The following is a 25,316-nucleotide window of genomic DNA, read 5'->3' as shown; positions in this document are numbered from 1 at the left end:
TTTTAAATTATTAATTTATGATTTTAGTGATAAATTCTCCTCCTCAAGTGTTAGATCTTGAGTTGGTTTATTATTTACAACTTGTTTCTTGAGGATTTGATTTTCCTCGAGGAGCAATTTATTTTCATTTTCTAATTTAACTAACTTATTATTTAAGCAAGAAATAATTTTAAAAAAATTTTGGTTTAAGGTTAGGAATATCTCTTCGGAACCTTCGGAAACGAGTACAGACTCGTGGCTCGATTCGAGTTCAGACTCGTCTTCCGATTCGTCTTCCGACTCTGCTTCGTGGGCCATCAGCGCGAGGTGGCTCTGGTGCTTCTGATCTTCTGCTTCTGATTCGTCCGAGGAGGAGTCATCCCACGTCGCTTTGAGGGCCTTCTTTTTGGTCAGCTTCGGTTTGTCGATCTTCAATCTCAGGCACTCGTTCTTGTAGTGACCCTTCTTGTTGCATCCGAAGCACGTCACACTCCTCGATTCGGTAGGAGAATTGATCTTTTGAAGGTCCTTCTTGCTGAAGCTTCTTTTCCTCCCGGTGAACATCTTCCTTACCAGGTTCACCAGGTGTTCTTCATCTTCAGAGTTCTGGTCAGAATCTTCTTCAGGTTCATACTTGTTCTTCTTTTCTTTTGAGGAACCTGCAAATAAAGCTACGCCTTTCTCGACCCCGGCGTTAGTTTGCTCATGCAGTTCTAATTCACAGAAAAGCTCATCTAGTTTTAATTTTGATAAATTTTTAGAGATCTTGTAGGCATCTACGATAGATGCCCACAAGCTGTTGCGCGGAAAAGCGTTTAAGGCATACCTTATTAAGTCCCGGTTCTCCATTTGATGCCCTATTGCGTGGAGTCCGTTGAGAATATCTTTGATTCTTGCATGGAGTTGGCTGGTCGTTTCTCCTTCCTGCATTTTTATGTTAAATATTATATTTAAAAGCAAGTCTCTTTTTGTTACCTTAGCATCGCTCGTTCCTTCGTGCAGTTCGATCAGTTTGTCCCACAGCTCTTTAGCATTTTTATGTGGTCCGACCCGGTTCAGTTCTTCTCTAGTTAATCCGCACTGTAATGTGTTGATTGCCTTGTTCTCCGTTAATGCCTTTTTCTTTAAGTCTGTTGTCCATTCTTCAGGATCCAGTAGATTCCCGGAGCTGTCTACTGGTATTTTGTAGGCTTTTGTGACGCTAAGCCATTGATCGAAATCTGTTTTTAGATATACTTCCATTCGCTTCTTCCAGTACGGGAAATCATCCCCGTTGAAAAGGGGAGGTCGCACTGTGCTGAAGCCCTCTATCTGCGACATTTTTAATCTGCACAAAAAAAAACAAATAGAGAGGTTCCAAGACTTGGTCTTGGATTAGTAGTGCGGGAAGAATTAAATAAAAATAACTAAATTGGTGTTGCACCAATTTAGATATAATTACGACGGAAGGAGATTTCCAAAAAGGTAATTATACCAGTTTGGAATTTTACAAAAAAACTGAAATCCAAAAATAGAAGAAAGAAAAATTTTAAAAGCAAATCACCTCCTTGTCTGATTGGTGGTTGCACCAAATCAGAGTGGTACTTGCTCTGATACCACTTGTTGGATCGTGATGTTTTGATGGGGGGGGGGGGGGGGGGGAATATCGATTACGAAAAATTCTTTCAAAAAGAGTTAAGCGCAGCGGAAAAAGTAACCAATGCTAACACAAACCAATTTTACTTGGTTCGGAGCCTGTGTCGACTCCTACTCCAAGGCCCGCACTCGTTGAGTGCTTTCGGTGGGCAATCACTAGCAGTTCGAAAATTATTACAAGCTAAGTACAGAAAATGCTAATGAAAATAAAAGCAATACCGACAAAGGAATAAATTGAAAAGGAAAAGGTGTGTTGTCGGAGCTTCGTTAGCGTCGCAGGAGTGCAAAGCAGCAGAGCAAGCAGTAGAAGATCTTCTTGTCAGTTGTTGTTTTTTGGCTCCACCTCTAACCCTCCTTTTATATGAGGCTTGGGGCGCCCCGGATCCCTTCCAGGCGCCCTGGTGAGACGTGGCAGGTCCAACCAGCGAGCTCCACATGGCGACGACGCGATCAGGATAAAAATTACCTCCCGGGCGCTCGGACCTGTTCCGAGCGCCCGGACCACCTTTCTCCAGATATTCCTTCTCCTGCAAGACAAGGTTAGTCCGAGGCAAATATATAATATGTTTCCTGCAACACAAAGTGTTAGCACAGTTTATAATTCAATATCAAGAGTAAGACTTAGATTCTGTCTTTCCGAGACCGGAATCTAGTCACGATCTCGACTTAGATATCTGAAATGGATCTAAGCCGGATCGACGCCTAATGTTCCCTTCCCGGGAACGCGTCCTCACAGTTACTCCTTTCCAGTAGTGACTTACCTTTACTCACCTGTCAGACGTCCGGTCAGCCCTTCGACCCGTCTGGACTTCTCGCCAGCTATCCGGTCAGCCCGTCGACCTAGCTGGACTTTGTGCCAAATGTCTGGTCAGTCCTTTGACCCATTTGGACTTCGTGCCAAGCGTCTGATAGCCCGTCGACCCGCTTGGACTTCTCGCCAAGCGTCTGGTCAGCCCGTCGATCCGCTTGGACTTCGTGCTAGACATCCGGTCAGCCCGTCGACCTATCTGGACTTAGCCTGTACACTCGATCAGAGTGTTAGATAACGACAAACCTAACTTAACCTGATTTGTCATTCATCAAAACCTGAGTTAGATCGTTAGTGCTAACCACACCAACAATCTCGACCTATACGCGTTGTCTGTATATCCTGTTCTGCAAGTCCGCAAGTTCTGACCTGTAATCCTTGGTTTGCCTATCCCGACCTGTACGCCTTGTCTAGGTATCCCGACCCGCAAGTCCGTAAGTCCTGACCTGTAATCCTTGGTTTGCACATCACGACCTGTACACCTTGTCTGGGTATCCTGTTCCGCAAGTCCGCAAGTCCTGACCTGTCATCCTTGGTTTGTTTATCCCGACATGTACGCCTTGTCCGGGTATCCTGTACCACAAGTCTATAAGTCCTGACCTGTCATCCTTGGTTTGCCTATCCCGACCTCTACGCCTTGTCTGGGTATCCTGTACCGCAAGTCTATAAGTCCTGACCTGTTATCCTTGGTTTGCACATGACGACCTGTACTCCTTGTCTGGGTATCCCGACCTGCAAGTCCGTAAGTCCTGACCTGTATGTCCTACCTTTCGAGTTCCTACTTGACATGTAGGCTTAACTCCGGTATGCCACTTGCGCCCGACCAGGACCATCCGGTAACCTGACCCTTTGAACCCCACGTAGGTCGGACTTTTGACCTCCACATAGGCCGGACTTTTAACCACCACGTAGGCTTGACTTCTAACTGCCATGTGAGCTTGACTTTTGACTGCCTCGTGGGCTTGACTTCTGACCGCCTCGTGAGCTTGACTTCCGACCATGTCCGCTTTCCGACCCCACTATCATGCACTGTATCAGAGTTTATAGTAGATAATCCCCATAAGTTGGGTCGGGTATATAAAAGAAGAGATATGGTTCATTAGGGCATGTTGAATCTTGCTCTCTTCCTTTTACTTCTTCTCCCCCATTGAGAAGGACCTTTGCCGACTCAATCATGTGGAAGACTTTCGTTATGCTTGCAGGATCTCCGGTGACAAGTAAGAAACAATAGCTTTGCGATGGATTCAGATAAGTTTTTCGCTAGATATTGTTTCGGTTTCAATATTACTTTAGAGATTGATGATAGATAGATCCTATTATAGATATATCCTTTAATTCATTTTTGATGGATCACAATTCTTACACTAGTGTCTCAGTTTATTTATACCACATATAATGTGTATTTTGGGGGCTCTCTTCAACCTAATATAATATGCTTTCACTCACCAAGCTAATTTTGTGTGTAGAATTACAGAGTCCTGATCCATTACATTAAGTTGCACCTGTTGGCTTAGAATCGATAAATAACACACCCAAGGCACACACTAATATGCAAAAAAAAGAATAGAGCGAGGAAGAAGACAACTGATAGAATACTTTCTTAGAAGATGAAAAAATGAATTGAATGAATACACATCTCTAGGACCCTTTATATACACCATAAAACTAAGACTAATTCCAATGATTTATCCCTTAAAATTAGGAAGACTAATTCTAGTACTTTATCCCTTAAAGCTAGGAAAGTTTATCACCACTAATGCAAGGAAAAAAAAGAAAACCACGTAGCTAATAATCATGTCCGGATTATGCTCACATTACCCCTCCTAATCCTGACATGGCTCTAAGTCACGGACGCCGAGTAGTTGTCGCATGGCAGCTAACTTCACTCCTGACAATGCTTTAGTTAATGTATTGGCTCACTGTTCTCCGGTATTAACGAACTCAACCACAATTCGTCCCTTCTCAACGCATTCTCTGATAAAATGAAACCTTATATCTATATGCTTGCTTCGACCATGGAATATCGGATTCTTTATGAGGGCTATGGCAGATTTGTTGTCAACAAATAAAGTTATCGGCTTTGGCTCTACACCGGTTAATTCGCTGGCAAGGCTCCTCAACCACAAAGCATGGCAGGCTGCAGTTGTGGCTGCCATGAACTCTGCCTCACAAGATGAAAGCGCCACTGTCTTCTGCTTCTGTGAGTTCCAGGACACCAAACTTTCATTAAAATAGAAAGTCATTCCACTTGTGCTTTTCCTTCCATCGAGATCGTCGGCTAAGTCACTGTCCGAGTAGCCGAATACACCAATTTCTTGGGGTCCCTTTATGTAAGCAAGTCTAAAATAGATTGTACCTTTCAAATACCTGAGAATTTGTTTGACCACCTTGTGATGCATGATTGTAGGCCTGTCCATGTATCTTCTCGCCATTCCGACAGAATATGACAGGTCTGGCCATGTGTGTAACAAATATCTCAAACAACCAATGATGCGCCGATACTCTGTGGCGTCAACTTGAGTCCCTTCCAAGTCTTTATGCAGCTGTGTCTTGGGTTCCATTGGATGCTTTGTGGAATTGCAGTCTGTCATCTGAACTGAGATAGAATTTTCTTGGCATAAGCTGATTACCTAAGTAAAATTCGGCTCTTCTGTTGCTCCACTTCAATCCCTAAGTAGTAGGAGAGAAGACCCAAATCACTCATCTCAAATTCTGTCATCATTTGTTGTTTGAACTTGTTGATTTTTTCTATGCTACTTCCTATCACGATGAGATCGTCGACATACACTCCAACAAGTATCCTTGCTTCTCCTTCACCTCTTGTATATACTGCATGCTCTTGAGTACATTTTTTGAAGCCAAGCTCTTCCAGACTCCTGTTCAAACGCATGTTCCAAGCACGTGGAGCTTGCCGCAGTCCATAGAGGGCCTTGGATAACCTGTATACCTTATGTTTCTGATTTTGTACTTCAAACCCTTCTGGTTGAGTGACATATATTTCTTCTTCTAACTCTCCATTAAGAAATGCTGACTTCACGTCTAGATGGTGTACCTCCCAGCTTTGATTTGCCGCAAGCGCAAGAATGACTTGAATAGTGTCAAGTCTAGCGACAGGCGCAAACACTTCTTCGAAGTCAATGCCTTGTCTTTGTACATAGCCTTTAGCCATTAATCTTGCTTTTTGCTTAACGACTTTCCCATCTGAATCTTTCTTCAATTTGAACACCCACTTTAGGCCAATAGGCTTGTGGCCTAATGGGAGCTCAGTTAGGTTCCAGGTATTGTTCATCTCAATATATTTCAGCTCTTTTTTCATTGCTTCGTACCAGCAAGCCTCGGTTGCAGCTTCTTGATAACATGTCGGCTCTTTAGATATCACCATCATCACCTCACCCTCTTCTTCATCAATACCAACCACTTCCTCAGTGTTGACGTATATATCAGCAATGGATCTAAAACGAACCGGTCCTTCATAAGACTCGGGTGAGTTTGTTATCGAAGGCGAGGAAGCTATATTGGTGTTCGATGATGGTGTAGATGGACTTGATGCTCCTGCCACAGCTACCGCCGATGTTGTGACATCTTCCGCTGCGGCCTCAATGTCTACTGCAGCAATCACCTCGTCGGTGCCGAATGCATCCACCACCATAAATTCTGGTACCTTTTTTTCATTGTTGGCACCTGCATTCCATGTCCATTCATAATTTTCTCGAAACATCACATCTCTACTTACTTGTAGCTTGCCATGCCTTGGATCAAATAGACGATGAGCTTTGCAACCTTCCTCGACACCCAAGTATACCATGGGTGAGCTTCTGTCGTCAAGTTACTTGAGGTGAGGGGTTGTATTTTTCACATATGCAACACAACCAAACACTCTCAAGTGGGCGAGATGTGGCTTTCTCCCCATCCAAGCTTCAAATGGCGTGCACTCTTCTAGCGTCTTAGTTGGGAGACGGTTTAACAGATAGACAACATGTCTAACCACCTCTCCCCAGAACCTTGCCGGCATATGTGTACCCTTGAGGAGAGATCTTGCCATGGCCATCATGGTTCGATTACGGCGCTCTACAACACCATTTTGTTGGGGTGTGTAGGGAGCCATGAGATGTCGCTCGATTCCTTCATTTTCACAGAACTGAGTGAACTCCGTGGATAGAAACTCGCCGCCCCAGTCTGTCCGGAGTGTTTTGATCTTGTATTCAGTCTTGGTCTCCGTCAATAATTTGAACTTCTAGAATGCTCAGAATGCATCATTCTTTGCTGCCAATATAAACACCCACATCCACCTTGTAAAATCATCAACAATCAGAAGGAAATACTTGTTACCGGCTAGTGTACATGGTGAGATTGACCCACAAATATCAGCATGGATAAGTTCCAAAGGCTTCTCCTCTCTAAAGTTTGCTTGGCACGGGAATGGCGACCTTGCATGCTTGGCGATCACACACACCTCGCAAAGCTTGTTCGGCTGGGACAATAGAGGCACATCAACCGTCGATTTCTTCTCCCCTAACAACTTCAAGTCATGGAAATTGGCACGTCTGAGCCTTGTATGTCATAACCAGGTTGGGTCTTCTAGGCTTGCTAGGAGACAGACTTGCTTGAATGTCTTCAAGGTTATCTTGTACAAGCGATTTTGTGTTCGCTTTACCAGCATCAAGAGCTTCCCGCTCCTATCAATCACCTTCATGGTATCTCTTTCCATGTGCACCTCGTTCCCAGTTTCTGTCAATTGACCGAGACTTATGATATTACTACAAAGTTTCGAAATGTAGTATACCTCGTGGAGAGCCTTCTGATCGCCATTCTTGCATTCGAACACAACCGTCCCCTTGCTCATGATCTCAATGCTTGATCCATCGCTAAACCTCACCCTCCCGGTGATGGTTTCATCTAGTTCTTGAAACTTCTCGTGATGACCAGTCATGTGGTTGCTGGCACCATTGTCAAGGTACCAGACGTCTTCATCTCCTTTCTTAATGTCGCGGTACATCTCTGATAGCAACCTATCTTCACTGAGCAGAATGATATCCTGCCGCTCACGCCTAGTGTCAGACTCCTCGTGGGACACGGTCATCATCAGTGCTGGCTCTTCATCAGTGGCACAAGTGAGGTGAGCCTCTGTTGGTTGCTACTCAGAAAACCCAATGGTTCCACTGTACAAAAATTTTTGTACAAAGGTCTGAACCTTTCCTAGCTACCATGTGTTCTTTTAAATTAAATTTGGATCGCCTGCGGAACTTAACACGTTTGATCCAAAATTTAATTTACTTGTTCTTTTAGGTTTAGACTTGGATCTCCTGCGGAACTTAATACGTTCGATCCAAATCACCTAGGTTATTAATTTCATTAAATATTAATTTCCAGAATTGGCTTCTAGGACTGCATGGCGAGGCACATGTCCTTCTTGGATATGGGAACAACCATCACCGCCTAGGCAAAACCTTTTAAGGAAAGCTAATATTTAATTTCCTTAAATAACTTTAGGCCAACCAAAAAGAACAATCAAATCACAAGGAAAAGAAAAACAAAGAACACAACATCAAAAATAAATTCGAAATACTAGAATCGCATGCCTCTTGTATTTGATATTTTTTTACATGAAGATGAAACTAGTATGATGCGGAAATAAAATACTAGTATACCTTTCTTTTGCAAGCAAAAACCTCTAGGTCTTCTACCGTATTCCTCTTCTAACCTCGGACGTTGTGTGGGCAACGATCTTCCGAGATGAGAAACCACCAAAGCACCTTCTTCTCCTCCTTGCAAGATTCGGCCAAACCAAGTGCACCTCCAAGGAAGAAGAGAAACCACCACCAATGCTCCAAGGGATAAAAGCTTTCTCTCCTTCTTCTCCAAGCTAGACAGCCGGCCACCACTTGATCTCCAAGAGGAAGAAGAGATTCGGCCACAACAAGGAGAAGAGAGATCTTGAAGGGGCCGGCCACACCAAGGAAGAAAAGAGGGAGAAAAATAATAAAGTTGTGTGTCATGAAGACACCCCAACCCCCTCTTTTATATTCCTTAGCTTTGGTAAATAAGGAAATTTAATTACAATAAAATTTCCTTAACTTTCCTTGACATCAATTAATTAAGAAAAAATTAAACAAAATTTCCTTAACCTCCATGTCATGGCCGGCCACATCAATAAGAGCAAACAAGGCAATTTCAGTCAATAATTTAAAATTCCTTATTTGTCTTCGGAAATTTTAAAAAATAAAATTTTCCTTTAAAATCCCTTCATGGTTGATAAAAAGAAATTTCTATAATTTTAATTTTTCAACATGTGAATAATTTACAAAGAAGAAAAATAAAATATCTTTCCAATCAACAAATAAGGAAAGAGATCTAATCTCTTTCTTTAATCTTTTGTAGATCCTTTTAAGAGATATTTTAATTTTTAATCTCTCCAATTAAATTATATCTTTCGCATAAGAAAATTTTAAAATTAAAATTCTTTTTAATTTAATGGGGGCCGACCACCTAAGCTTGGGTTCAAGTTAGGGCCGGCCACCCATGAACCAAGGCTTGGCCGGCCCTAGCTTGATCCACAAGCTAGCTTGGTCGACCCCTACATCATGTACGTATGAAGGTGGATATAGGTGGGTATAGTACTATATAAATAAGAGGCTACGATAGGGACCGAGAGGAGGAATTAGTTTTGGTCTCCCAATAAAATTAAGCATCCCGTGTTCGCCCCGAACACACAACTTAATTTTATCAATAATAATTCATTCCACTAGAGAACTATTATTGAACTACCGCACCAATCCCAAATTACATTTTTGGGCTCCTTCTTATTATGAGTGTGTTAGTCTCCCTGTGTTTAAGATACCAAATGTCCACTAATTAAGTGAGTTACTGACAACTCATTTAATTAGTATCTTAGTCCAAGAATAGTACCACTCAACCTTATCGTCATGTCGAACTAAGTCCACCTGCAGAGTTTAACATGACAATCCTTATGAGCTCATCTTGGGGACATTATCAACCTAGATCACTAGGACACAGTTTCCTTTTATAATCAACAACACACACTATAAGTGATATCATTTCTCAACTTATCGGGCTTATTGATTTATCGAACTAAATCTCACCCATTGATAAATTAAAGACATGTCGGACTAAGTCCATCTGCAGGGTTTAACATGACAATCCTTATAAGCTCATCTTGGGGGCATTATCAACCTAGATCACTAGGACACAGTTTCCTTTTATAATCAACAACACACACTATAAGTGATATCATTTCCCAACTTATCGGGCTTATTGATTTATCGAACTAAATCTCACCCATTGATAAATTAAAGAAATAAATATCAAATATATGTGCTTGTTATTATATTAGGATTAAGAGCACACACTTCCATAATAACTGATGTCTTTGTTCCTTTATAAAGTCAGTATAAAAGAAACGACCTCTAATGGTCCTACTCAATACACTCTAAGTGTACTCGTGTAATTATATAGTTAAGATAAACTAATTCCTAATTACACTACGACCTTCCAATGGTTTGTTCCTTTCCATTTTGGTCGTGAGCTGCTGTTTATAATTTATAAGGTACTGATAACATCATCTTCTGTATGTGACACCACATACTATGTTATCTACAATATAAATTAATTGAACAACTACAAACAAATGTAGATAATTTGACCAAATGTGATTCTTTATTCAAAATAAATGTTTACAAAAGCTTAGACTTTCAATATACACTCTAACAGCCTCATCATCACGCCGCTTGTTGTAGCATTCGGACGCATAATGCCCCATTTTCTCGCAATTGAAACACTTTATATGTCTCTTGTCTCGAGTGCCACTGCTGTTGCCGCTAGTCCCTCCTGCACTGTCTTGGCGTTGTGTGCCACGACCACAACCGTGCGCTCGCCCACGTCCATGCCATTTGCCATGACTAGGGCTGCTGGACCCATGCCCCTTTCCTCCTGATGAAGTGTCCACGTTGCTCCCCTTCTGTCGCATTTGCCATTCGGCATGAGTAAGTAGGAGCTCTTCTTCAGTGTCGTTGGTGTTGCCGCGTAATCGTAATGTTCGTTCCTCGTACGCCTTCAGTCGCCCAATAGTCTCCTCAAACGGTATCGTCTCAAGGTTGTGAAACTGCTCAATACCGGCAACAATAGGGAAGAACTTATAGGGACAAAATCGAGTAACTTCTTTACCAAAGATGAATCTTCAAGAGTGGCACTAAGAGCGGATAACTTGCTGCTCATAGCACTGAGTTTGCCAGCAAACTCATCAATCGTGTCAGTCTCCTTCATCCGGAGGGCGTCAAACTCGCTCTTCAACGTTTGTACGCGTGCCTTCTTCACTCGATCACTTCCAAGGTACCTCGTCTTGAGGCTGTCCCAGACTTCCTTCGCCGTCTTCTTTTTTGCGATCTGGAGAAGTATGTCTTCGGGGACACACTGCAAGATGTATGCACGTGCCTTTTTATCCTTCTTTGCATCCATCTGGGCTCCTTCCACTGGCTCCACCGCCTCCCAGACTCGCTGGACATCAATAATCGCCTCTGTCTTTATTGCCCACACAGTATAATTGTGAGGGCTTAGCATCGGATAGGGAAATGGCACTTCGCCGTTCTCCTTCGCAGCAACTTGTGGGATGCCAGACATTTTTGTGGAATCATGGATTCTTGGGTGTTCTATACTGCCAAGGCTCTGATACCAGATGCTGGCTTAGAATCGATGAATAGCACACCCAAGGCACACACTAATATGCAAAAAAAGAGAATAGAGCGAGGAAGAAGACAATTGATAGAATACTTTCTTAGAAGATGAAAAAATGAATTGAATGAATACATATCTCTAGGACCCTTTATATACACCATAAGACTAAGACTAATTCCAATGATTTATCCCTTAAAATTAGGAAGACTCAGGCCGGTTTAAAGTTCTACAGGGCCCTAGGCGAAGAAAAAAAAGCCTTTAATAATATTTTTTTTAAAAAAAAATAATTTTTATCCTTTTTTTATTTAGACTTGGGATTGACAACGACGTATTTAAATTTTTTAAATAATTAGATTTAAAAATTCACACCATGTAATTTTAATTTGATAATATTTCAAACTTCGACTATTACTGACACAAATATATAAGAAAATTCTCATACAATTACTAATAATCTAGATTTGGGTTCATAGTTCATTCATTCCATAATTTATTTATGCAGAACAATAAAGAACATTTCGGGGAAAAGAAAGCGAAATAGGAAAAGGATGTCTTCTTAGAGAACTAATGATAAGAGAAGAAAAAATATACGGACACTAATGAGATAATGAATAGATGATGAACTAATTATAAAATGAGATGAAAAAAAAAGAAATGAGATGTAAGGTCTTAAATAGTTATATTGTAGCTCTAGATATAATTTTAGCATCAGAATATAATAATTATAATTAATATGTAATTAAATATAGTTGTCATTGGAATTAATTGAAGTGCACTATAAAAATAGAAACAACAAAATCTAAAATAAAATCGATTGCATTGGAAGCTAGCAAAATCTAAAGAGCACTAGAACGGAATTCGAAGCAAGCCCAATCTAGAGCAAAATCTGCATACATGCATGCATAATGCAACCTTGGAACTAGACAATATAACTGTTAAATGTAAATATTAAATAATAAATATATTCTTTAATTAATAATGGATTCAAATAAAATTGGGGTCCTAGGCACTATGCCTTGAACCGGGTCTGAGAAGACTAATTCCAATACTTTATCTTTTAAAGTTAGAAATGTTTATCACCACTAATGCAAGGAAAAAAAAAATCACGTAGCCAATAATCATGTCCGGATTATGCTCACAGCACCCACAACAAAAGTGTCATCCATCACACAGTAAGCATGTTTCCAACACAACAATACATTGCCAGCATAAGAGGTAAACCTTATATATTTAACGTGAGCGATTATGCTGTGACTTGTGGAACCTTTGGCTTCAGAAAAATGAGAGCTACACACCATTCATGCATGCTCTGGCTGATGCTTTCAGGGATTTGTGTTGCTTCAGGTGAAGAGAGAAGAGTAGTAAATGACACACTCAGTGCTCACAAGCATTCTATAAAGGCCATTGAGGTAAAGCTCATTTGTTGATCAACTTCTGAGTAATGAGTCTAACTATAAATATCCTGTTGCAGAATGATTTTGGAGATATCTATGACTGTGTTGATATCTACAAGCAGCCTGCTTTTGACCATCCATTGCTCCAGAATCTTACTTTGCAGGTTCATTGATTAGAATTTCATCTTTCAAGTGTTAATTGAAAATTGATGTCATTAGCAACACCAGCTAATTGATGCTTCACTGTACGCAGATGAAACCAACTACTTCACTGCCAAATGTCAACCAAGGCAATCTCACCTCAAGGTTAACAGCATCAGTGGGGATGATGAAGGAAAGCTGCCCATCGGGAACGATTCCTATCTTGAGGAGGAATCTAAGGGAGGATTATAAGTATCTGCTAACACCAAGTCCCACAACTGGTGTTGTGCATGTAGGCAACTGTTAAAACCATTCACTGGTAGCTTACATGTCTTAGAAACTGAGATTAGTTTGCATGAACTGGATGATGCTCCAGTTTGCGCAGATCAAAATGGCAAGAGGCAAGTACTACGGCAGTGCAGCAGACCTGAACGTGTACGGCTTGTTGGACGTCGGAGCTGATCAATTCAGCTCAAGTGCTATATGGGTGCTCAACGATGGCGATGGCCTTGGACCTCTGGAGCAAACCAATGGCATCACAGTGGGATGGACAGTAAGCTTACTCCAATAACAACAACCGAATTCATTAATATTAGATTTTTTTTTTTTTTTGCTTGTTTGTTTTCTCCAACAATTGACTTTCAGGTGAATCCACCACTGTACGGTGATACCAACACTCGTCTATTCACATTCTGGACTGTAAGTCATGCAAACTCACTTATTATCTGTAGTTGTCAATATCGAACTCTTAAAGAACAAAGCTGATTATATATGATCTAAACATCCTCCACATCAGGCAGATGGGTTTCAGAAGCAAGGTTGCTACGATCTTCATTGCCCAGGATTCGTGCAAGTTTCTAGGGACGTTCCTCTTGGCGGAACCATAAGCCCACTATCTCAGATTGATGGAACTCAGTACTACATCAGGTTGCTGATATATAGAGTAAGCGGGCATTTGTATATTTTCTGAAAGTAGTGAACATTAATGTTGAGAGAGATTTTGAGTTTTATGATCATAATGGCGGGATTAGGATCCAGTGACTGAGAACTGGTGGCTGGTGATGGGAGAGGAAGAGAAGTTGATAGGTTACTGGCCCAAGGCCCTGTTCAGCACTATGATCGCCCATGCTAATCTCATCAACTGGGGAGGCTCAGCGTACAGCAGCTCAGGGGAATGGAGTCCTCCAATGGGCAGTGGGAGGTACTGCGAGGCTGGGGAAGGGGAGGCGTGCTACTTTGGTAGAGTGAAGCTTGTGGGGGAGGGGAATGTGTACAGAGCCGTTGGCGATAAGGAGGTCAAGTACTATAGCAGTGGGTGCTATGACGTGGGTGAATTTGATGATTTAAGCAGTGGAGGAGGACAGTTCTTGTTTGGAGGACCGGGATATTGTTGATACTACATGAGTATCGCGATTAAGATTGTCAATGCAACGCAGCTAGATAAGTAAATAAATTAAGTTTTATCTCAAGCTCAGTCATGAATATTTATTTTCTATACGATTTACTGAGTTAAATGTATAAAAGCAATATTGCTAACCGATGAATAATGTGGATCCGTGGCGCAATGGTAGCGCGTCTGACTCCAGATCAGAAGGTTGCGTGTTCGATTCACGTCGGGTTCAATCTCCCGGTTTTTTAAAGTTTTTGATATTTGTGATGTGAGGCGGTTTTAAAGCCCGGAACTTACAAGATCGATCTTTACCGTTCATCGCACTATTTCCACGGCTCTAAAAGCAGCAATCCTTCTTTCGTTAGTTTTTAGGGGTTTAATCGTAATTGAAAACATTAGAGTGGGTTTATTGAAAAATACCGAGAGTACCTACAGCTCTTCGTCCATCTCGCCGCGCTCTCGCTCGTCCTCTTCGAAGGATTCCTTCCAAAACCCTAGATCCTTTTCCCCTTACAAATTCTTCCTCTCTAGTTTCCTTCATTCTTCCATGGGCCGTGTCTTCTTCGGCTCTCGGCTTTTCTCCATGTGCGCTCGCGCTGCCTTCCGCCGTTCTTCTCGCGTCTGCTGGGTGTCCTCATTTCGTCCATTTTGAAATCAGATCTGCACGCTTTACATGGGGAAAGTCCGTATTCCGATCGTTTCGGTCTCTGCGAGCTGCTTCGCCCGCGGAGCAGGTCCCACCTCCGCCCTCTCGTTGGCGCTCGTCGACAGGTTCTCGGATGAGGCGCGGGCAGAGGTGGTGTCACGAGGCGGGTATTCCAGTGCCCGGTCAGGCGGACTGTCGAGTATTATCAGATTCTGGCGAGGAGCGATTTCCAGCAGCAGAAGCGGCGTCTGGTGGTTTCGATCGGAGGGGAGCGAGACAACATCTGGCAACGACTTCGGATGCTGGGTTAACTCTCGTTCGTCTTTTACTGCTTTTCCCTTGTCAAGATTTTGAGTCATTTGCTACTTGCCTTCTTAAAAGAAGCTCCTTGTTCATTCGCATTTGCATAGAGATTGTTTTTGTTTTTATATTTACTTCATTCTTTTCGATCTTCCTACCTACATAATTTTGATTTGTTTTCCTTTTTGATTTCCCCAAAACTCCTATATATAATTTGATTTGTTTTTCTGTGTTGATTTTTTGCGGAGTATAGATTATTCTTTTCGTATTATCACTGTTAAAAAAAGCCAAAGGAGCATATTAAATGAAGAATTATTTTACAGTACGCGTGTTACTGGGTAAAAAGGTCATTATATCCCCTTTTCCTAGGACATATATATGAGTGTAAATGAATCGAATCGAGCTGAATATGTAAAAAATATTAAGGCTTGAAATAGGTATATTCGAGTTCGAGCTCGATTCGAAATTTTAAAATGTTTGGTTCAAGTTCGATTTGAATTAGGGTTCGGGTTCGAGTTCGGCTCGAAATATTCGAACATGTTCATGAACTATTCAAATTATTATTCGAAAATATGTTCGAAAAACTCGAAATTTATTTATTTAATATAAATTTAACTTATATTAATAAATATTAAGACTTACGAATGGCTTGAATAATATAATTTGGGTTCAAGTTCGGCTTGAAAAAAAGTTCGAACATATTTGAGTTCGGCTCGAATTCGATAAATTCGAATATAAATCGAATATTTTTCGAGCCGGCTCAAAAAGCTCACAAGCCGGCTCGATTTGTTTGCAGCCCTAGACATATCCTAGGATAAAAAAAGACCAACTATGAATCATTCGTAATTACAATCGAGATTGAATCGTGGTTGATATTCGATTGTAGTTAGTTACAATTTTTTTTTAGATTATCATCTTCTAAATTATAGTTTAAGTCATGATGGATGGTCGGATATTGTTCAGAAGTCATTGACAGTGGACAAGTGGCTAGGCAATCTGGCGCTGAGCAAAGATGGTCTCCGACCATATATCCTGATCCAAACTATAATTTAACGGACAATAAACTTAAAAAAAATCACAATTAATTATCATCGAAACGACATTATAAATAATCCATCGTCTATCTATTTTTTATATGGACAGAGATATGGACTCGTTTATAACCGACCATTTAAGGGGAGAAGGAAATTATTAATTTTTTTTTCCGAACACAGCCTGAAAATTGATCACTTTCCATTATAACACGGATCATTCTCTCACCAAATGACATTCCATCGGCTCTATTAAACTGAGGGGACGTTTGATTTAGAGGAATAAGAGTGAAGAATGAGAATAATAATCATTGATTGTTATTGTTGATGTTTGAATTATAGGAATGTAAATATAAATAAGGGAATAAATCCTTATAATTAGGTAATGACTCATTCCCATGTCTCCCTCCTTCAATGAGTCATTACTCTATCTTCAACAATCAAAATATTCCCTTATTCCAAAAGTACCCTTAACCCAAAACTAAATTTTTTCCCCTTAATATCAAATATCAAAATATATTTATTTAATTTTTCTTTCATATCACTTTCTCTCTCAGTTCTTTCTCATAATATTTTCTCTCTGCTCATTTTATCATCTACTTTCTCTCTCCTTAATCTCCATCATCACATTTTCTTTCCTCTTTTTTCTCATCACACTTTCTCTCTCCTTAATATCTTCCATTACACTCTCTTCCCTCTTTTTTTTTTCATCACACTTTCTCTCTCATCATACTTCTTCTTTCATCATACTTTCTCTCCTCAATCTCACACATCACACTCTCTTTTCTCTTTTTTCTCATTACATTTTCTCTCTCATCATGCTTTCTATCTCATCACACTTTCTCTCAACTCAATATCTTTTATCACACTCTCTCCCTTTTTTTCTCAACACACTTTCTTTCTTATCATACTTTCTCTCTCCTTAATCTCTCACATCACATTCGTTTTCCTATTTTTTCTCATCACACTTTCTCTCTCATCATACTTTCTCTCTCATCATACTTTCTCTCTCCTCAATCTCTCCTATCATACTCTCTCTCCTCATTTTTTCTCATTACATTTTCTCTCTCTTTATCCTCTCTCATCATATTTTTCTTTCATCATATTTTCTCTCTATCTTCTATGATCTCTCTCATCACACTCTCTTTCCTCATTTTCTCTTAACGCACTTTCTTTCTCTTCATTCTTTCCCATCACACTCCCTCTCTCATCATAATTTCTCTCTCATCATATTTTTCTCTCACATCTAATTCTAATTTTTTCTTTTATTTTTCTTTAAGGGTAAAAAAGGAAATTTTAATGTATTCCGATAGAAAATATTTAACTAACCAAACATTGCTTTTAAGAATGATATCCATGCTCCTACCCATTCTCATTCCATAATAATATGATTTTCATTCTAATTCCTATTTCTAAAAAAGAACCAAACGTCCCCTACACCCTGTGGGGACCCGTGTTAATGAGTCAATTCATTTGCAACGGATAGTTTTCTTATGTTTAATTTAATTTTCTAAAAAATAAAAATTGCAAACTGTTCCAACAGAAAGAGAATGTAACACAGAAACTAAACATGTGTCAACTGTTCTTCTTGAGCCGAGATCAACATTTGGGCCAGTAGGTGTGGGCCGCTGGGTATGCTCCGATCCAGATGTGGTTTTGTTTGGGCCGAGTATTCGTCCAATATATTGATTTAGCATGAGTTGGGTCCGCATGAGTAGTCCATCAAATTTGAAATAACTAATTTGGTTAATTCAAATTTTTACTTTTTTAAAAATCTTGTTATTTCAGTTCGGTTATAAAAAGTGAGACTGTGTTTGATTAAACATGATATAATCAATTTTATAATATAATTAAATTTATAACATAATTAATATTATATTACTATATGTTTATGAAAAAGTTATATACTGCATGTAATTTTGATTATAAAGAGGATTATATTTTTTTAATTTGATATTCATTACTTTTTATAAAGAATATAAATCATATTATTATAAAATAATAAAAATATTTTACAATTTTACAAATGATGGCTGTGATTATCCGTGAAAATAAAGTGTAGAATAAAAGATATCAGAAAGAAAATTTGCTTCATTTTACCTTTTGCAATTTGCATAAAAGGATCTTAAAAATAAAATGAGAATATAAAATATTTATAAAATTATTTAAACATAAACTACATACCACAACATACTTTGCTAAGGCATTTGATACATCATTTTGATTCATTAATAACTGACAGTAAAAGTTCATCGCGGTAGCTCTTCTAAAATTATTCTTCATTATCTAAAAGAGAAATAAATCATGAAGGCAAGAAATAATTGAGATAATTGAATATCCATTAATAATGATATGGTTGATAATGTTAAACTCTAAACCATTAAAATTTGTATTGATAAATATTTAGCCTGAAAATGAGAAAATGAATCATTCTAGAACCTTTCATTAGATTTAGAAGTATTAGATATGTGCTATCCTCATCTTGGCGATCCTTTTAAGGTGATTTCATATTTTCTAAAAAGGAATAAATTATGAGGAATTTTATCTCTTAACAATAACATATACAGAGAGTAAAAAAATTAATCTGATGTTTTATATCCATTGAGAATTTATCTTAGACCCTTCTTGTATGAATCATCTATGTCAACACGTGGAGTCTATACTAGATATCTCTCATGAAAATGAAAATAGAAGCAACATCTATCTCCATTTGATGATTAGATGACAATATCTCAAAAGTAAGCACTAAAAGCGGCATAACATGGCTAAAGACCGTCTGTGTTTACCAGAGGTGACGTGAGAGGATTAGAGAGAGGAAGACGGAGAGGAGAGTAAACCCCTCTATATCTTCCAATTAGGTAAACAGGTCCCCCCTTAAATGAAATCTCCCACCAAACTCTCGCTGCAAAGTTAGTTAATTGGGGCCTAATTAGTAGGCCGAGCCGGCCTTTCTGTCTCATATCGCTTAGCCGCTCGTAACGTAACGGGAACAGAGCCCCGTTACGGTGGGCGGCTGGGGGTGATGCACGGGCACGTGGCGGTAATGAGGGCGGAGCTGCTTCTGTGCTTCCGCAGATGGGGAACCACACCGGCACGCGGCGGTGCGGAGTGCAGTTGCCTGGGTGCATGCACCGGTGGGCAACGGGGAATGGATCGTATCTCGCGCGCTTCGTCTCAGCCACGAGTTGAGACTCTGCGGGCCCCGCATCATTCCGCCTGGTGCTGCCACGCGTCCGGCGGCGGGTCCCAACTGCCCGCCCTCCTGCTAGGAGTGTAATTTCTTGTTATAAAGCAGGAGAAGAAAAGCCACCACAATTTTTTTCCCTCTCCTAAATCTTCGCACGATAAAGAGAGAATTCGTTCGCAGTCAGATCGGGAAGGAAGCGACCGGAGGAACTCTCCAGAGAGCGAGAGAGAGAGAAAGAGATAGCAGAACGAGGAGGCGAGGAGACAAGGGGATTTCTGTGGATCTAGGGTAAGGGGTGCTCTGGAGCCCTTTTCTTCGGGTACTCTTGGTTGCTTGTTTCTGGTTCTCTCGAGTCTTTCCCAGTTTGAGCTTGATTTCCCGAAGATTCGGTTGGACACTTTGTCTGAGTTTTTATTATTTGGAAAAATAATACAGCCTTGTTGAAGTGCTGCTTATTTTTTCCCCTCAGGAAAGGCTTGTGTTTCCATCCCAGCTGAAGATGGCAGATTGGAACCGAACCGCGGTATATTTTCTTTCACTTGCTATTTCTTTTCTTCTTCTTTTTTATTTAGGGTGTCTTGTGTATTTCTCGTGGTTTTCTTTCAATATACTATTCTTATTTCGTTTTTGACCGATTCTTTCTGTCCTACCATTAGGTCTACTGTTTTCTTACGATTTATCAACATGTATGTGACGGAAATGGATCTTAGATTATGAGGTTGGAGGGACTGTACTTATTGAGTAGTTAATTGCAAAAATTTAGAATTTAATTTTTGAAAGGTCAAATTAAATTTGTAGAAATTTCAAAAAAAAAAAAGAAAACACGTTTCCAGGAAGTTGATGGTGGCCTCCCTGTTACTCCTGATTCATGAATAAATAAAACTAACGAACAACTCTTCTTATGTGTTACAATCATTGAGAACATGGTATCCTGGCTGAGGGCAGGGTATTGATTTGGTTTCACTTCCAGTCTGAAAACAAACTGTCTGTGGCAGGAGAAGTGTTGGGGCCAAGCAATTCAAGAAACACATCTTTTTTGTTTGAATCTTGATGATTTCAATTCATTGGACGTTGGATGTAAACCGATAATATGCAATACTAGTAGCTAGTTGCATACTTTGATATTAATTTTCTTCCATCTACATCAGCAATCATTTGTTTTGAGCTTCTGTTTATGCTTCTCTTTGATCTCTGTGGCAGTAGTCATTTCTTGTTTCTTTGTAAATTTGTCTGAACATAAGTATTCGCCTTTGGTTGAAAGTTTGCTATTTTTTTATGAAACGACCAGTAGAAAGTTCACAAATTGAAGTTTTCATCTTGTTTTTTATAATGTTATCTATTTTTCTGTATTCCTGTTTCCACAAGGGCATGGAAAAATTATATGTATAATATTGAGACTTTTAACATCATAAGTTCATTGATGCGATTGAAATCTGAGGTTGGATGCTGAACTACACCATGATGATGTGAAGGCTAGAAGATGTTGAGGGTGCTGAGTTGGAGGTTGTCCAACCAAAGTCGGAGAGGTCCAACTTGCACACACTAGAAAGAGCGTCAAAGGGTACCAGAGTTGTCCGGTAAAGCTCTTTTGATACTTAAGTCATGCAGGAGGGTGAGATTACAAACCCCTTTTTCCAGTGGATATATCGACTATTTATAGGTGTAGGTTGGTGGAAGGCCATACCCACATGTCACCTGTAACTTCAATGCGCCATGCCTAAGTATGATTTGCAATTGCAAGGCACCATGTTTATGTATGGCGTAGGACTCCAGGAATAAGCGGCACGTGGGCCATGTACAGGTATGGCTTGTAAGACCAAGAGCAAGTGGGATGGGAGACCATTCCTAGGATTAGCCATGTGGAGAACATCAAGAGCTTGGGAACTCAGGAGCTCGAGAACTCGAGTTAGAGCTGGGACTAGAGAGCTCATATTGGAGAGCTCGGACCAGAAAGCTTGAGAACTCAGGAGGTCAGCCTATAGATGTTGATGTACTGACCCAGCTCAGGAGGTTGGCTCCTTGGGTTGGGATCTTGGAACATATGGTGCCAGCATGGAGAAGCCACATAGGCATAGCCTATTGAACTTGTAAACCCAGGAGTACCAATCATGTTCTTGTGACTGTAGTCTTTGAATTGCTATCTTGACAAGAAATAACAAATACCATGAAGGAATCTGCAATGTTAAAGTTGTTAATAATATCATAAATGTTTGTTTCTATGTTGACTATACTAGCTTGTTTTCTTTATATTTATGATAGATTGATTCATTACCATAAAGAGCAACTCTGCTTGTAGCTTTTGTATCCACATTAACTCCAAGGAAAATGTTATCAAGTTTTATCTTCTGCTATCTAAAGAAAGTTTGTTTTGCTGTCCAATTATAGTGGTAATGTAAGATGTTTCTGTGGTTATCCAGATTGAAGACATTGCTTTTGGTAATATTGGTGAGAACAACAACTGTAGATTGTCTGATGGAGGTAGCATACAAGAGGAAGAGCCCCTAGAACCAGGCAACTTCATTGTTACACATCAAAGTACAGAGACCGATATTGGAAATAATGCAAGGAACAAAGTGCCAAAGAACCAAGATTCCGTTTGGAAAAAAGAAGGGACAATTATTTGCCCTTCTCTTGAAAATGAAAGCTTCAGTATAGTGAAAGGTTGGTCCCTTATATAGTCATCAAGATTGCATACCACCCTCAGATTACCCTTCTCTCTACTTATGGGTCTTTCCTTTTCTGTGCCAGGGGATTGTCAAGGGCCTAATCTCAGACAAAACAATACAGCTTCACAAAACAAGTTGTGCAGCTCAAGCAATCCTAGTGCAAGTAGGAATGCTAAGGAAGAAACGAATATTTGCCAACTGTCATTTGAGAATAATTGCTCAGTCCACTCCAAAATTACTTTTTTTGCAAATGACAATGATCAAGAAAATGATCTTCTGTATTACGATTGGTCAGATATCAGCAATTTTGAGGACGTTGATCAAATGTTCAGGTAGGTCAGAATTGGTATTTTATACCACAACTCTATTCTTTAAGTTTTAATTTTGATGTAGTGGCCATCATTTTCATTTTATTTTGTTTCTCTTGTAGAAATTGTGATCCCACATTTGGACAATGGAGCAATACAGATGGACCATCATGGATGTCTTCCTCAAATGATATGTTTGGTCCAGAAGATACGTTGACGTCAGCCTTTGAATCTTCAACTCTAGAATTCAAAGAATTGGAGAAAGCACCAGGATATTGTGAAAACACCCAACACTTGCATGATTGCAAAACACCGCAGGTTGATACTCATAAGCAATCTTGTTTGACCCACCAGTCCTTCAAGTCAAACGCAGAACAGGTTTATAGATGAATTCTTTTGATATCTTACTGAAGTAGCTACATTTATTTATTTTTTTGCGGAGATTTTGATTCTTAAAATTTATGTATGTTGTTCTTGAAGGCATATGATGGTGGCGGAGAGGACGAGAATAAATCATCTCTAACACCATTTAGCACACATAATTTGGATGAACATGAGGTAAATAGGATAAACCCTAAGCTGTGTTCTAATTGTTTATTATTTATATTTCATTGTTCATAATATCACTGCGATTTAGCAAGCAGGTTGTGTTGAAAACTATTGTGATGGTAACTTACTTCAAGCCATCAGTTTGATTGTTGTAAAGAAAGTTCTTTTTAAATATCATGGAAAGATGGAGTCTTCAACTACCACAAAATCAAATTAGTATATTGAAATAACCTTGATGTTCTCCATAAGTAACGTTAAAACTTCATACACATTAACTTACATCTCTCTGTCTCTCTGTCTGTCTGTGTCTCTCTCTCTTATTTGAGCAGCCAGAGATCAACATCCAAACCCAGCAACTAAATAGACAATTCTCATCTGATGTGAAAGGAAAAGGTTATCTTTCCACACTTTAGTAGTGCATTTTATCCTCCATGCGTAACAATAGCTAATGTGAAATATGATGCTTCTTTTACAGGTCTTGCAACTTATCCTGTGCAGCTTCATTCAAAGCAAGATTGTTTTGCAAAATCAAATTCTTCAAGTTTCACGCAGTCCTTAGATCCTGATTTTCATGTGGACAACAAACTTCTGTACCAGGATCTTCTTTTGCGGACAACATCCAGTACAATAACTAACTGTGAACAAGATATTTCCTCGTCACTTGAAGTCTCAGCTCCTGTTGGCAATAACACTTTCCATGGAATGGGGAAAGTACCCTGTCCTTTGTTAAATAATTCTGTCATGAAACTGGAAGAAATGGCGGGCAGACCACACATAGGACCACCAGATCTGGGTAATTCAGTTAGGAAACACTATGATAATTTTGGACAAAACATTCACAATGACCAAGGAAATATGAACATAGAGCTTCATGGAACAGATATGGACTCTGGAGTTGGGAAGAGCCCATTCATGGCTTCAGTTTTATCAGATGATATTTCTATTAAAATTATCAGATTCCAGCAGCTTCAGGGTACCATAGGTCAGGTATGTTACTATTTATACAATGGTGCAACTCTATTTGTTTTACACACTTTGTCCCTTGTTATACTTGTGATAAGCAATACAAAAGTTACGAGTTCTACTATTTGGGATCAGCTATAGCGAACTTATCTTTGCCATTGGACCCGAATTCACTATTGCAATTATTCATCTCTCAAATCTCATCCTTTCAGATCACTAGTTCAACTCCCCAATCTCCTATTTCACAATATGTGGGTGTAAACTTTCCTATTCATCTATGAATCATAAGCTTGGGGGTGTTAGGTAGCTCAGCTGGTAAGGGCCTTTGGGAATATTGCAGAGTTCATGGATCCAAAATCCACCTTCATCATAGAAGGTGGGAGCTTGAAGGCTTCCACTGATACATTATCTAAAATAAGAATCGATAAGTTGCAAGTTAACTACTTCGTCTTCTTTTTTTTGTCCTACCTATGTTGGTTGTAAGCAAATGTTTCAATGCAATTACTTTTGTTTACTGCAGTTGGATATTAGAACAAAGCTCTGTATAAGAGACAGCCTATACCGATTGGCCAGGAGTGCAGAACAGAGACACAAATTCGATGCTGCAAATGCTCAAGGTGCAGATTTTAGAACAGGAATTTATGGTACAGGAGCATCAAGCAGGTACACTTAAATCTAAGAATAAAACTTGGCAAAATAAATCCCTTCTGTTTTAAGATGATCTTTTATTTAATATTTAGGGTGTTTTTTTTTAAAAAAAACTTCTGTAACAACCCACATACTCTACTCAATTATTTCTAGTTGTTGTTCAATATAATCCTTCTAAAACCTTTTAAAAGGCATGTCTGCAGATTCACATTTTTTCCTGAAATGTTTTGCTGTTTTTGCCAGGCCTGTCGAATATATGGACATAGAAACTGAGACGAATCCCATTGATCGGTCTGTGGCGCACCTGCTTTTCCATAAGGCACCCGAGAGTGTGATGAGAACAATTGATGATTCTACATCATTCGAGGCTGGCATGATGGTAAGACCTACATAAGTCTCGATTATTATTGATTAATCCTTTGATCTTTTCTAGCTTCTATGTTAACCACCTAATGCGAATAGACTTGAAAGTTAAATGATTCCATCATGCTTGTTCAGTGATTCACAATTGTGATAGTAAGGCTGGGCTGGCGGTGGCAGCATGACCATCAGTCGACAGGAAGAAAGCTTCAGCTAAAGCTTTGACCTCCATGGGCACAGGAGGTTTCCTGGCTCAAATATTGTAGATATCGAGTGGTAAAACCTTATTGACAGATCTCTATGCTGTTATTTTGGATTACAGTCATTGTCCAATTTTATTTTTGAGCTACAATAACAGTTTGATGCTCACACAGATGTTAATGCCATTTATATACTGTTGAATGATCTCCGTGAGCGGTCATGATTCAGGTACCATCATGTATGTGTGCGGTGTGTGGCAGTAAGTATTCATTATGTGGTTCGAGCTTTTATGTTCAAAGCAATAGAACACAAAAATGCTTAGCATTTTGAATTATGTTTGTTTTTGCTCACCAATCTCCATTGTAACATAAATTTATGATGTAGTTTTAAGCTTTCCTGGCCTTCTAAGTATCCTGAATAAA

The 25,316-nt window shown here is 39.6% G+C and overlaps 2 protein-coding genes and 1 non-coding gene across 3 annotated transcripts; all 3 read left to right on the top strand.

Annotated features, from left to right (window-relative positions):
- The first annotated feature begins 12,288 nt into the window (after positions 1-12,288).
- LOC122043234 lies at positions 12,289-14,039 on the top strand. The gene is made up of 8 exons (XM_042603767.1): positions 12,289-12,325; positions 12,437-12,519; positions 12,582-12,668; positions 12,724-12,810; positions 12,983-13,198; positions 13,291-13,344; positions 13,442-13,588; positions 13,677-14,039. The coding sequence occupies exons 1-8, from the start codon at positions 12,289-12,291 to the stop codon at positions 14,037-14,039; spliced, it is 1,074 nt and encodes a 357-aa protein (XP_042459701.1).
- Positions 14,040-14,195: 156 nt separating this feature from the next.
- Positions 14,196-14,267, top strand: TRNAW-CCA. The gene has a single exon. It is a non-coding gene; the product is annotated as a tRNA-Trp (tRNA).
- A 5,054-nt stretch (positions 14,268-19,321) lies between these two features.
- Positions 19,322-25,177, top strand: LOC121984380 (protein LNK1-like). Its single transcript, XM_042537294.1, has 11 exons — positions 19,322-19,487; positions 19,635-19,722; positions 21,617-21,860; positions 21,948-22,197; positions 22,296-22,551; positions 22,654-22,731; positions 23,052-23,115; positions 23,198-23,709; positions 24,206-24,348; positions 24,577-24,712; positions 24,832-25,177. The coding sequence occupies exons 2-11, from the start codon at positions 19,699-19,701 to the stop codon at positions 24,832-24,834; spliced, it is 1,710 nt and encodes a 569-aa protein (XP_042393228.1). The 5' UTR covers positions 19,322-19,487; positions 19,635-19,698; the 3' UTR covers positions 24,835-25,177.
- The last annotated feature ends 139 nt before the right edge of the window (positions 25,178-25,316 follow it).

This window comes from Zingiber officinale, chromosome 1B, assembly GCF_018446385.1.
Source record: "Zingiber officinale cultivar Zhangliang chromosome 1B, Zo_v1.1, whole genome shotgun sequence".
Taxonomy (NCBI): Eukaryota; Viridiplantae; Streptophyta; class Magnoliopsida; order Zingiberales; family Zingiberaceae; genus Zingiber; species Zingiber officinale.
Note: the sequence above shows the minus strand (reverse complement) of the source record. Positions and strands in the feature narration are given on the sequence as shown.

Coding starts and splice junctions, on each gene's coding strand:
- LOC122043234 (XM_042603767.1), top strand. CDS start 12,289: ATGTTTCCAACACAACAATACATTGCCAGCATAAGAG. Junction 12,520..12,581: donor ATTCTATAAAGGCCATTGAG/GTAAAGCTCATT, acceptor ATCCTGTTGCAG/AATGATTTTGGAGATATCTA. Junction 12,811..12,982: donor CAAGGCAATCTCACCTCAAG/GTTAACAGCATC, acceptor TACATGTCTTAG/AAACTGAGATTAGTTTGCAT.
- LOC121984380 (XM_042537294.1), top strand. CDS start 19,699: ATGGCAGATTGGAACCGAACCGCG. Junction 22,552..22,653: donor TCAAGTCAAACGCAGAACAG/GTTTATAGATGA, acceptor TTGTTCTTGAAG/GCATATGATGGTGGCGGAGA. Junction 22,732..23,051: donor ATAATTTGGATGAACATGAG/GTAAATAGGATA, acceptor TTATTTGAGCAG/CCAGAGATCAACATCCAAAC.